At 36.9% G+C, this 13,645-nt stretch overlaps 1 protein-coding gene and 1 long non-coding RNA gene across 5 annotated transcripts in view; one reads left to right on the top strand and one right to left on the bottom strand.

Moving 5' to 3' along the window:
• Positions 1 to 1,561: 1,561 nt before the first annotated feature.
• Positions 1,562 to 13,645, bottom strand: part of LOC108688243 — a 24,454-nt gene continuing 12,370 nt past the window's right edge. Inside the window, exons 2-5 of one of the 4 annotated variants that reach the window (XM_018194416.1) lie at positions 8,733 to 8,890; positions 5,493 to 5,694; positions 4,526 to 4,660; positions 1,562 to 3,530 (exon numbers count right to left, since the gene is read on the bottom strand). In XM_018194416.1, the coding sequence (XP_018049905.1) occupies positions 1,574 to 3,530; positions 4,526 to 4,660; positions 5,493 to 5,694; positions 8,733 to 8,763 (2,325 nt within the window). In that variant the 5' untranslated portion in view covers positions 8,764 to 8,890 and the 3' untranslated portion in view covers positions 1,562 to 1,573. Of the gene's footprint in view, positions 3,531 to 4,525; positions 4,661 to 5,492; positions 5,695 to 8,732; positions 9,026 to 13,645 lie in introns of those variants that run through there. The other 3 variants (XM_018194415.1, XM_018194417.1, XM_018194418.1) reach the window with 3 other exon arrangements.
• Positions 7,753 to 8,102, top strand: LOC108688244. Its single transcript, XR_001931782.1, has 2 exons — positions 7,753 to 7,829; positions 7,976 to 8,102. It is a non-coding gene; the product is annotated as an uncharacterized LOC108688244 (long non-coding RNA).

The following is a 13,645-nucleotide window of genomic DNA, read 5'->3' as shown; positions in this document are numbered from 1 at the left end:
ATATATATAAAATATAATACACATATATATAAAATTTTAATTGTACTTTTTATTGATGCTTTTAAAATCAATGTAAAAGATTATCAGAAAATCTGCATTACATCAATAACAATTTGTTTTATTATTACTATAAGGATTTCTCGTTACAATGAGCATAAGTATAAAATAATTTTATTTGTCGTCGCTTTCGAAGAAGGACAACAGCACGAGTATAGGACGGTTTTCAACTTGTAGTTATCCTGCTTAACGGACCATTATAAGTAAGACGAGATAATCAATTTGATCAAAGAATCGTGTTTTCAACATTTGGGGTTAAGAATTCTTTAATATTTATATAAGATATTGGGAAAAGATAATTTAAATAAATGTAATAATGTTTCTTTGTAATAATTAAATTGTCATAATTAATATGAAGATTATTTTTCGCTTCCAGTGATACCGAAGATGAAACTCACAAAATCATATCGGTTTTACAAAAATCCCGTTTTGAATAGCACGTTCATACGTGTTATTGAAATGTTATCAAACATTTCAATTGCAAAATAAAAATGGAATTAATTAATCTACAAAATAAAAATTTCGTAATCTGTAAAAATAATTTTTGTACTAAACCCCATTATTGCATTTTATTTAATATCTACACAGACAGCTCGCGATTCTATTGGATTGTCCGAAAAGTTCGTGCCGATGTTGAAGGAAAATTTAAATTTTAGTATACATTTATTAAATTATATAGGTTAGTCGGCACGAACTTTCCGGACAATCCAATAACATCGGCAAATATATCCAATCGATTGCGCGTAATGACAATATAAAATTATGTCTATTGTCACAAATAAATTCGCGTTTCTTTTTCATACTTGCGGAATTAGCCGAGTTGCACTATGCACAATATCGCTCTATAATATAAATATTCATCATAAAAACAAAAAACATGTTTACAATTTAAAAAGAGTATAAATAAGACTAGATTCCATTAGAGATGATATTTTGACGATTCGCTTAGAAAAGTACGACGGTATCGTTATAATTAAATCTCACTCTGATACCATCCCAAATGCAACGCAGTCCAATATTGTCTAAAAATGAATTATCACTGCACAATTCTAATTCCAATATGGCGAAAGCAAAATCACTCTTTGGTTAATCAATTCTCTATTGTGATTTTATGTATACATTCCAGTCTCTCATCTTTGGCACTAAGCTATGATCGAGTTTATCTTATTTTCGTGAGATACGTCATGACACGTTGTGTCTAAAAAAAAATTTATTTTTATCGCAATAATAATAAATTCATAAAATAAATACAGAAATTTAATAAAGGTAATTAGCTTTTCCATACAACTTTGTGTATACATCTATTGCTATCCAAAGCTTCGAAAGACGATTTTTAAATGTTTTAAAACATGGATTTAAAAAACATCTTTAATTATCATATAAATATCAAATTTTTTGTTAAATTTATCAATGCAGACAATATAGATTCCTATAAAAAAAAAAGAAATGAACAATCAAAGAGCAATATGAATTGCATCATTATGTCATGACTTTCGTTTGTCGCGAATACTATGCCTCACGTAAGAGGTAAAGTCCGATGATCCTCCACAAAGCTATTCGGTACATCCAGTAAATTGCCACGAGGAAGCGGCGAGGGAACGAGAGTGGTATCACCGTCGACTTCAACATCAGCTACATCGTTTTCTATAGCAACGGCAGCACCAGTACCACAACCGCTCAATTCGCGTACATTACCGGGTAAATAGTCTTTCCAACTTCTAAATAGATATCTAGTAAATTTTCTGAGTTGTCGGAATTTGCAGTAAGTAGCGCCTTCTGCAGATTCCAATTGTTGCGTCTGAATAAGGAAACCTTTTTCCTTGAAGGTCTGCTCCAATTTTTCGCGCTGCAGAGATTTTCTGGTTTTTCTCTTTCGCCGACCATCATCCTGACCGGTTGGACTTCTCTGACACACCGTCGGCGGTTGAATCCTCTCACCGGCAGCATTGAGAAAGGCTCCGGCAGCGGAAGTGGTTCCAGATTGGCCCGCTGGTTGCTGAAGAGCCTCTCTGGGAAAGAACTCGTAACCACGCATACTCTTATCACCAGTACCACTGTAATAGCGGAAATTGCCACCTGAATCTACAGAAAGACTTTTCTTCTCTTGTAAACTAGGCTTGGCGCCACCGGTAAATTTAAATTTACATATGCTCACTTCTGTCGCTGGATTATTGTTGTTTTCGGTTGGCATCGGTGGTATAAATATAGCGGAACGCTTCCGTTTAGTTGGTTGACTCTGCTGCTGATTTAGAGGTGCATTTCTCTTCGGTCTAGGCGAAGTAGATGTAGCAACTGACACCGGTATCGTCTGAGCTATAGGTAGTGATGATTGGGCCGCATTTTTCGTCTCCATCATTGAGTATATCGATTTTGGCACAATTTTTTGTTCTCTCGGTGGTTGATCCGTTGTCGATGGTGGGCCCTTGTCATTTTGAGCGACTTTTTGATAATATAGTAACTGGGACTGTAACGCCATTGGATGAATAAACACACCAGCATTCGGCCAGTACACGAAGCCAGAGTTATGACCGATCATAGGATCGATCACATTGTTATTATGATTGACAAAACTGTTATTCGATCGATGACCAACTGATTCCGAATAATTCACCGGTTCTGACAGAAAGCTCGTCCCTAAACACTCTACTTCTTCACCATCGCTAGACGTTTCACTCTTCACCTGACCAGACTCGTATACGTTCCCATGTTTCCGCAGTAAACGTATCTTCAGCTGGTTGAGATCCCTAATGCAAAGATTCAGTGGCTCATCTTGCTCCCGCGAATTCTCAGACAACACAAAGTTCCTCCGGGTTTCCTGTGTCAGTCGTTTTTCCAACAAACTGCTGATCCTGTTTTGAACATCGGTCCTTTGAAAAGATACTTGAGGTGACACACGCTCCTGCTTATCACGAGGCGACAGTCTCTTCTCCTCATGACCAGGCGTGCCCGGCAATATCGTACCATAATTTTTGTAAATCAAATGACATATGTCAGCCTTCTTCGGTTTCCGGCCACGTCTAGGTTTGCTATTATCGAGAGTGATTTCACCCATGTACGGTAGATCGGAATATTTCATGGGAGGCCTGCTAGACGTCTGCGTCTGTTGGATATGATGACTGGGATAAGTTGTATTACAAGTCTGCGAAGACACAGACGTAATGACGGATCTTCTAGTACTCGCGGTGACTTGATTATGGCCGAGGGTCGTTGGACATTGAGGCGGTGCGATCTGCGGACAGAGCTCCTGCTGCATCGCCGCGATTCGCTGCAGCCAACCATGAACGTCGGCGATGGGACTTGGGGTAGACGTCGAGTTGGTCGGCGCTGGACTGGATGCTGTTGGCTCGATGATGCGTGGCGGTGACAAATTCAGGTTTTCCTGAGCCAGTGATGCTTCGTAATGATCCAAATATTCCGGCGGTAATGCTTGATGATGGAATTTAAGTTTCCATCGCGATTTCCTACGTCCACGACTGAAATATACGAAATTTCATATTTGATAATATTTAGACTAATAGACCACACATTTTTTTCCATTATAAAACACTTCTGTGACAAGTTATACTGGTTGAGCATCAAGAAAATTACAAAGAATAATTATTCTTTTGTAATTATATTAACTTATCCGTTAAAATAAAAGAAAAGAAATAAAGAATGCATTTTTATTGCCGGTCTCAAATTAATGTTGCATTCGATATATATTATGCTAATACATTATTTAGGAAAAAAGTATTTGAACTAGCATCGTGGCTATTATATCGGTGATATCGCTCTTTCATTAACACCGGTGACTGCATTCCGAGCCACACCTTAATAGCGTTTTGTGCCGCGCGATACGGCGCCTTAGCTCCTATGCAGAGAACGTGTGTCGCGCTTCTTCTTCTCTAGTTTAATGAAATTCAATAATAACGGTAATCGGCTCTCTCGCGACGCACATTTCGCTGACGTATATCTGCAAATTTTTTTTCTTCGCGTACTCGTACAGGCGCGCGCATCACTTTAGAAGACTCGCTCGGCACGAACCAGTTTCCTGGCGCCTATCTTTCTTGTCGACGATCGCACTTAAAGCACTTTCCTGGACATCGGCCGGTTTTACGTTAAAGACGTCGTTAGAGACTTGACAAAAAAGATAAGAGATAGCCCGAGTCGCGTTGTTGCCGCGGATCGCGCTACCTGACAATGTAAGCCGTCGCAAGACATACTCATCACGCTCTTCAAACGCATGCTACAAGATTTATCAAATAACAAAAGCATTTTGATGAAAGTACTGTATGCATAAAAGTGTTACTTTGCTCTCGTTGCAAAACCATTTAATTTAAATAGATTAATATGAAATTCGTAAATCTGAGAAAATACAAATACGTTTTATACGGCGTAAACAAACTTCAAATATTATTTACTTATTGATACTATTTAATTATTGATAGAATGTTGCGTAAAATAAATCGAAGAAAGATAGATAGATCACCTAGTTCGTCCTCGACTGCTAGAATCTGGACTAGTTAAAGCTAGATTTTCCTCCAGTGCTTGAATTTGATTACCACCTTGCTGTCCATGCTTGCTGTCCATTGAACCCACCACGTTGCCTACGTCCACTTGCGAGCTATTAAAAGCAACAAAAAAGAGACTTTTATTCTTCAGTTTTGAGCTTCTAGCAATTTTGATATATCCTTTTTTCATCAATTTCTAATTGAGCCAGACAGCGCACTGATCTATCATGCCAGAGGTCTCGGGTTCGATTCCAGTAGGTATTAAAGTATTTATTTTTCTCGGAAGAAGCCGGCAACCTCCCGAGAGTATTCTTGCCCACAGAAACACCTCTCGCCATTCGGAATCGGCATTAAAACTGTAAGGCTCATATGCTGCTATGTGGCAATTGAATAATCAGCGTGTCCTCCATAAACATGAGAGATGTTCTTACGTTAGAGGTCTAACGTAAGAAGAAGAATTTCCAATTGCAGAAAAAAGATACGATAAGTATCCAAAATTATATCCGAATAATAAACAAAGAAAGTTATGTCTTTTAACTTGATTTATGTTGACTTGATAATCGATATAAATACACAAAAGAAAGATTTTGCTACTGGTGCTATATTATTATAGATTTAATATAAAAATAATTAAATTTATCATCATTAATTTCTTTATATTATTTGATTTTTGTAAAAAAAAAATCTTTCGAGAAAATTACAAAAAAAAAATACGGGTTTTTCTATTAAAATACATTCAATTTGCTGTTACAATGAAATCTATTGCTAGGAAATATATTTTTACAGTAAATATAATTCGTGCAGATTTGACAAAATTATTATCATAATTTATTTATTTATTGATATTAATTTTCAAATAAAACTAGTATTCATAAATCTATTTGTCGCGCATCGCGTCGTTTGTAGTAATTAATATAAAATTACTTGAAGAGGTTTGCGATTCACCTCAACGTGCTAGCATCGCGACTTCGCTCTTCTTCCTCCTGAGGCTCCTGTTTTACGGCCATGTGGATTAGTGGCGATAGCGGGCAACGTAAATGTACCGAATGGTGCAAATGATGCTGCAAACCAGCGCCGTCGATGAGACTACTGTCTATGCCAATAGACTGTGTACGCGGCACGACTTCTTCGGTCTGCATAGTGCCCCCTGAAAATTTAAACATTATAGATTACTATTATAAAGTATTTGATTCTTACTCATGTTTCGGTATTTCTTAGGATTTCGAAATGTAATCGCAAAAGTCTACTATCAATGATTGAGGAGAAATCTGGGAAATCCTGTATAATCTTGTTAACTGACAGCAACCGCTAATTCAATTTTCATTGAAAGGTTAAGACATTAAAACAACTTTGTGTGCAACTATTTTTAATTACGGTGATAATCGAAAGAATTTGTGTTTTGAAAGCTGTTTACTATAATTTGACTCAAGTTTTAAAGATCGCGGTTCCAAGCATTCATTTAATTAATTAGTTATTGGACAGCCATAACATTCTCGATTAATTTAAAAAAAAAAAAAAAAAAAAAAAAAAAACAAGATCCGCTACGCAAACAGCTTCTACTTTCTTATTTCGGCGTTCGCAAGAACCGCGCGAAAGGTCGCGCGTAGGCCGTCGTGGAAGCCGGAGATCGTTGCCGGTGTGCGCGAATTGCAGAATATTCATAATCACTGTATTAACGAGCGGATTAATGCCGTGCACAGCGTGGCGAGTTGTGTTGCGTGGATTTGACGGGCGTGAGAAATGGCAGAAATTAAACGAATGTCTGACGCGCAAATGGATAAACGATCAAGCGCACCTATTGCCGTCGTTGCACCATTGAACAAACCGCGTAGGCGACCGCGTGTCCGTTCAAGGATTCGAAATCACACAATAGCGAACTGCAAAAACCTATGTTACATGAGAGAGATCCGCTTATTGGAAATGTTTCGCGAGACAGCTCGCATTAAGTATTTAATTGACAACAATCATCTGTCGCACATGAGTAATTTATCATCAAATTCTAAAATCAGCGTTTGTGCTGCTATTATTTTTTTTTACAATCATAACAATGTCATTGCTGATATTTTCAAAATTCAATGTGATCATATAGGTATTATTCATTATGTTAAAACATTTTTTTATATTATGTAAGAAGTTATAAACAATGAGCTTATAGTACTACTATTTTTATTAAAGAAAAATTTAATGAAGGATCAACGAAAATGTCAGCGACCGGCGCGGCGATGTCGGAAAACAACGCGCAGAAAGAGACTAAAACGGAGAAAAGAGACGCACAGAAGACGAAGAAGCGTATTATACATACTGTGACTTTGCGCAGCACCGTTGGATAAAAATATTCCTGCGCGAAAATAGAACCGGCAACACTCCGGCCCACCGAACACCCGCAATTCCTGAGCCATACTTGGCCTAGTCGATCGGGTTTCAACGCCTCGCGAGAATCCGCTTAGATATGCGTCGACTGTCATTTAGTTACTTCGGGATAAGCTATCGATACAAGCTAAGGTCTCAAAAACAATCGGAAACACACACACAATCGAGACATATGTATTTGGATACTCTCTGTACTCACAATGTGAATTTATTAATTTAATTGCGTGGATTTTGAAATAATATTTTGGAATAAAGTTCCAGCGAAAGTAGAGATATACAAATAAGAAATACAAAGTTAAGATAAAAGATATTTTTCTATGTATAAATTAAGTGTGAGATTCAAAACTCAATATATCGTAATTAAATTAAACATTCGAAACTCGAAATTTAATTTCTACGTTTATTGAAATACCCAATAAATAGAAAAATTAAAATTTACAAATCCAAAGAAAGATTCTTTGGAAAATAAAGTCTAAATATCTTAGGTTTTCGAAATACTGTTATTTAAACTTTTAATGATTTTAAAATGTAAAAAGTTTCATATAAAAGTGAACCAAATAGTGAGATCAGTAGAAGATATTAATATTGATATGTGCGGGAGGTGGCTCATTTTCATTGAAGACCAGTTATAGAATGATGCAGGCGGGCGCGTAACTACAATTTATTTTTTGGCTATTTTTAGGGTTTGGCGTAGCGCCACTATTTTCGGTTCTCTCAAATTTCTCACTCCATATTTAGGATTATGGCGGATGGTATCGCGCCACACTAGGCATTTATGATTGCTGAAGCGTATACATTTATACCACTGCATATTTAATTTTATTCAAAATGTTAATCAGATTAAAAGATAATAAATGACGACCTCGCTCTAAAAAAATTGTAGACATTATAAACTCCAGCTGTTTATAAAAGGTATTTCAAGAATCTAGCACAGATTCAATCTACATTTTCCCTTTTATAACTAGATATTTGCAATAGATAAGAAAGTAGTATGATTGTATTTTTTCTCTCCAATAATATTACAATAAATATTATAGTTAAACTTTACTTATTCATAGGCAACAAGTGGACGAATCGGAGCGGACGTTTGTTCCGCGGGAAAACATGTGGTCTTCCGTACTATTGGCAGAAGTGCAACTAGGTTAAAAACGGAAAGTCAGCCGCCGTGCTCGGGAACATGTCAAGGTGATGCAACGGCCAGAAAAAAGAAATCCTTCAAAAAGATTTTGTTCTTACACGTAATAACCCGTCAAAATATTCTTAAAGTCACAGATCAATTGCTCACCTATTGCGACCTACTAAGACAGACCGTGATCCATTGGCCTGATTACGACGCCGTTGTGCATCCGTAATTACGCATAAACACCCGCGCAAACCGCACAGCGCAGCGACAGTATCCCACGTGGAGAACAGTAACTCATTGTTCGTGTTTGAAAAGACATGTTCGATCGAGAAACGATTTTATTTTCTGTCGGTTGCCTTTTTGCCGATATAATAATGCAGCCGGTGATTTTAAATTTACTTGAAATAAAACATGTAGAATATTGATGATTTCACGTATTACTACCGTTTGATTCTACTTCAAAAAATACTCACGGTCGTCCAAAAACACGCTGTCAGAAATGTATTAATTAAAAATTGCTTTAGTCTGGATCTACAATAGGTGTTTTAAGTCTTAAGCCGTAAGAAATTGATCAACAACAATCGAATGCGAGGAGAATAATTAATTCTAATTCGTCTGTTCCTTATAGCTTAAGGCTTAAAAATCTATTATATATAAATCCGGCTCGTTCAATATCGAACATTGCTGATTACCTGTGATGGGAAAGTTGCTTTCCGGCAACATGAACGTATCGTTCCTAATGAATCCTCTTCTTGAAAAATTGTAACCGGCAACTGATTTCGTGCGCCGCAGACGTTTTTACGTTATTCGAACGATTTTTATACACAATCAATCTTCCAAATGAACGACACTACAATCATTGTTGAATACGATTGATCACACAAATCACAGACCGCGATTAATCACTTTTGCTCGTTCAATACACCATGATCGCCCGTACAATCTGCTCTGCCTTGCGTGATCAAGTACAGCGATATCTCGAAAGATATGTACTTCCAAGGAAAAAATAGAAGATATAAAAAGAGAAAGAAAACGTGAACGCGTGAATAAAAATTTGTATCTAAATAAAAAAAAGAGAGAATTATAAAGATCACAGGAAAAATAGAAAGATGGCAAGTAAATAGGAGAAAGAAAAGGAGCAGAGAAGAAAACGGTATCGACAGAACGGAGCGTAGTGTTTTGAAGCACTTTTGGCACTGTTACGAGCGAGAGTGAAGTGGACAAGCAACAACCGAGAGCAACGTCTACACCTCCATCGCGAAAGAGGAGGACGGGGGATGAAACGTCGACAACGACGACAACGACGTCGTCGAAGACGACAACCGCGACAACGACCAACCCTCCGTGAGCCAAGAAGAGCGAACGGAGGCGCGGGCGTATATTCTCGATTTGGGCGGATGGAAATCTGAGATTGCTCCATATTGGGCTGTGCGCCACGGAGGTGCTCTGTAATAGCAGAGCCTGACTTCTTCCCTCTCTTTCCCGTCCCTTGGAGGTCTCTCTCTTCTTCTTCCTTTCCTTCTTCAACTACTATTGCTACTTCTTCTTCTTCTTCTTCCTCCTCTTCTTCTTCTTCTTCTTCTTCTTCTTCTTCTTCTTCTTCTTCTTCTTCTTCTCCTCCCTCTTTTCCACCCGTTCTCACTTTAATATAAATGTGTGTATACATGCGCGAATGACTGTTTCTATCTTTTTCGCTCCATTTTCTCTTTCTTGTTCCTCCTCTTTCTCCCTTCTCTCTCTCTATATGATGAGACCAACGAGGGTATATTTAACCCCACGAACCATCAACGAGAAATCAAGCCGCGCACGAGTCTCTTCTCACACACTTCTCTTGTACTTGATATCCTTTTCTTTTCCCTCGTTCTAACTACTTGCGAACAATCGAAAAAAAATAAGTAAAGTCTCTCTTACCATTTTAGAAATTTTTCCGTTTAGTTAATACACTTAAGATAAGATGTGGTTTCATAGAATTAATTGACATGAGGTATTCCATTAAAAAAATTAAATGAAAAAGTTTCATTTTGACTTTGATGGACTTCCATGTCTGTCTCTCCCTTCCCGTCATTAGAATGGCTCTAAATTAAATTTCGTTTAAAGCTAATACATTGCAGATGATATAAATAATAACGGATTCATCAAGTATTATTAGACAAGTGTGTTACAAATTAAAGATGTCAATGTCACGATTTTTCTTCTCAATGAATTTGATGTGTACATCGCAATCATTGTAATTGTGAATGATAATAATGTAATAATACGATTATTCTATATACTCTTACACGGAGTATATTGTTTTCCGTTTTACTGAGATAGAATTGAAATAAATAACTTCATTAACTGAGGTACGAGTAAAAAATTTTTCAAGATATTCAACCAACTACATCGAATCGCTTATCATGCATTCCGAACAACAGCCGGTAAAAGCGATGCATCGACATTCACGCGGCCAATGGCACCAGACCGATAAGTGAGCTAACGAAGAAACAGCGTAATCCGGCATTACGCGTTATCTCTTGGTTAATGAGCCTTAAAGGCTTCTCTCTGTTGCCGGAGGAAGCTTCAGATTTCCCACAGTGGCAGGCCGGATGACGCCTGGTACTCTGGGGACTCCTCCGTGCACTCCGTTCATCTCGTAATGCACGTAATTTATTGCGTGTCTGCATTGCACAGAGTGGTAATCGCATTTCAACCGCCGAATCATTGCCATATACATCCCGATGCGATTTAATGCAACTCGAAGGAAGTGCAGTTTGGGATTCAAGCGCGCAGACTTTATTAATGAGATTATTAAAAGTGAAGCGAAAAGTTGACGGGAGGCTATTTAGCACTTTCCCGGAACTGTTTATATGTCTCTTTTTTTAACGCATATACGCTTTTAAAGTTTTAAATTATAATCATTTTACAAAATAATTGATCGCAATTAAATCAATTTATACGAAAAACATGATTTGACTTTTCTCGTATTAAAATTATATAAGCATTAATAACATATTCTATAATTTGAAATAGAAGAAAAGTAATTTTAAATAAAAATATTATTTGCGTTGAACAAACATTGTACAGATAAAAAAATATTGCTATGTCGTAAAAATGATAATACAGTCATGCAATGACCGTACGGTCCGATTGCCAGGATTTAAACGCTATTCCACGAACGTGCCGGATAAAATGCTCGAGCTGGCGGAACGCGGAGTTGAAAGTAGCTGTTGACATATCGCTGCGAGGTATTGGGACACATCGGGCAAGTAGGCGGGGTGGTTTAACCTATACGGGATATAATGTACGCCTCCACGGGATCGACGCCGGAGATGACAGTCGTATAAAATATCAAATGCGCGTCGTCCATGCAGAGAGAATCCCTATACAATTTACAATAGCCCGTACTGCAGCGGCTTGATTTGTCTGCCATTTAAAACTTAATGTTTGTACATTGAGTTTTGTATCGGTTTGCATATAATCATCAACAGTGCAAATGCCAGTTGTGCGCCTTGCATAACGCGACCTAGATACGTCTGAGAACAGCCACCTGATTCCTGAACGACGTGCGAGAGGAAGTACGCTCGACAACGCTGACGAAATGTGGCTGCCATGCGTGGGTGGCAATTTTGGTGCTGAGCGTTAGTTACCGTAGACGTTAAAAGCAAACGTCGTCGATTGTCCACGTAAGATCGTAGCGAATTCGAAATATGGAAGGCCGCGATTGTGAATCTCAAGAATATATAACGATTATCCTTGATGATCGATCGTATGTAGATGTAAGCTCTTTGTGGAATATTCTCGTGATGGTAAAATCACAGTATAATCGAGAATGCATTCATTATATCAACACTTATAGCTCTTGATCACTGATCTTCAGATTGATGACGTCAGAAACGAGAGAAAAATTCTTGCAAATTATATTGAAATAGAAATATTGTTTAATAAAACGATATTTATATTTGATGAAGTAATGCACTTGTAAAATATACTGAAAACCTTGCTTTTATTTCAAAATAAAGTAAAATCATATTTATCTCAATTCGTATAGCTTGTTTTGTTTTTGGTTAAGCATAATTCAATTTTAAATATATGATTATCGATCGATATATCAAAAGACAAGGATATATTTTACAAATATGTGCTATTGATTGCAAATGTCGTTTTATTAAAAAATACATTTTTTAATATAGTTTGCCAGAAGTTTTTAAATCGCTATTTTTCCGATCGCTTTTGGCGGTACAAATGAATATAGGAGCTTTAACAAATTTGAGAAAGAAACAAAGTCGCAAATTCATCGAATTCTTGCGGAAATTGAATGTCCGGCAATAATGACTTTCCCGGTTTCTCGAACCGAATTTCATCTACTTCAAAATTTATTCTACAGTAACTTGCATCATTAACATCGTTGCTTTTATAGAGTCGTTAATCACTGTCGTTGCGCCGGTAGTAGGCGATAAATAATTACAAAATACGCAGCTCGATCTCGCTGCATAATGTGAGAGCTCTGACACCTGTGAGAGCGTCGACGTTGTTCGCTTTCGAAATATGAACGCGAAGTAATGTGATTCAGCTAAAAGTGAAGACTAGTGCAGTCCTCGTGAGGGCATTTGAAGAAGAGAAAACGAGAAAGATTTCTCGAGGCGATGATGGGCCATCTTAGTCCAATTGGATCGCCCACGTGGTAGAAATCTGAAAAGAGAAATATAAGGCTATCTGCTGATACCGTTAAATTGCCTAATGTTCTTTTCCACAAGAATTATTTGATATACGTTGCCTTTAATTCGGCAAGTTAATAGGGCAACTTACAAGTAGCTATATGGGCGTATTTCATCGAGAAAAAGAGCGATGTGTTTAAATCTACATACTGAACGTCTCTCTTTTGTTTCCTTTGATTGATTAAGAATTAATAAAAACGCAAAGTCACTTCAGTAACATTTTCATATTTCATGCCAATCTATCTCTGTTCTACAAATACGCGGAACCAATTTTTTTCTTAAAAAATATCGACATGTACATTCATAGATTTTAATCTAATTAATATAATGTAAAAATAGTTAATTAATATATATTAAATATAAAAAATTAGTCTTTTTTTAAAGAACATCTAAAAGTGAAAAAAGAAAGTAGAAAAAAGATTATATTTTTTAAATTAATTTCAAATAAAAGCTATAATAAAATTTTAATTTAAATCTTATTGTTGATTGTGAATATATACACAATCTTCGAAATTAAATCCAAAGAGAGCAACAAATTCTTTTTTATATTTTCGTTGACAAAAAGTTGCCTCCAAATTAATCGTGGAAATTACAGAATAAAAGGATATCTAATGAAATACTCTACATAAATTAAAATTCTTCATGACACCTGGCAGTTGTTTCACAACATCATCTGTATGCAATGAGCGCAAAATACAAGCGAGCAGAAGAAATTATCCGTGCGAGTCAAAGATGCTACGCAATCGCGTGCATGTATAATGAGAATGTGGCGCCTTTTGCACGTTGCACATTTTCCTAGCTTGCAGAGTCGAGAGCAAGTAAAAAAGAAGATCGTTAATTGAAAGCGAATCTGATAATGATCTTGCTTCAGAGAAATGCCCGCAAGAAGCAGTTTAGCAAACGCAACCCGT

Source organism: Atta colombica, unplaced genomic scaffold (genome assembly GCF_001594045.1).
Source record: "Atta colombica isolate Treedump-2 unplaced genomic scaffold, Acol1.0 scaffold228, whole genome shotgun sequence".
Lineage (NCBI taxonomy): Eukaryota > Metazoa > Arthropoda > Insecta > Hymenoptera > Formicidae > Atta > Atta colombica.
The sequence above is the reverse complement of the archived record's forward strand: the minus strand, read 5'-3'. Positions and strand labels throughout refer to the sequence as shown.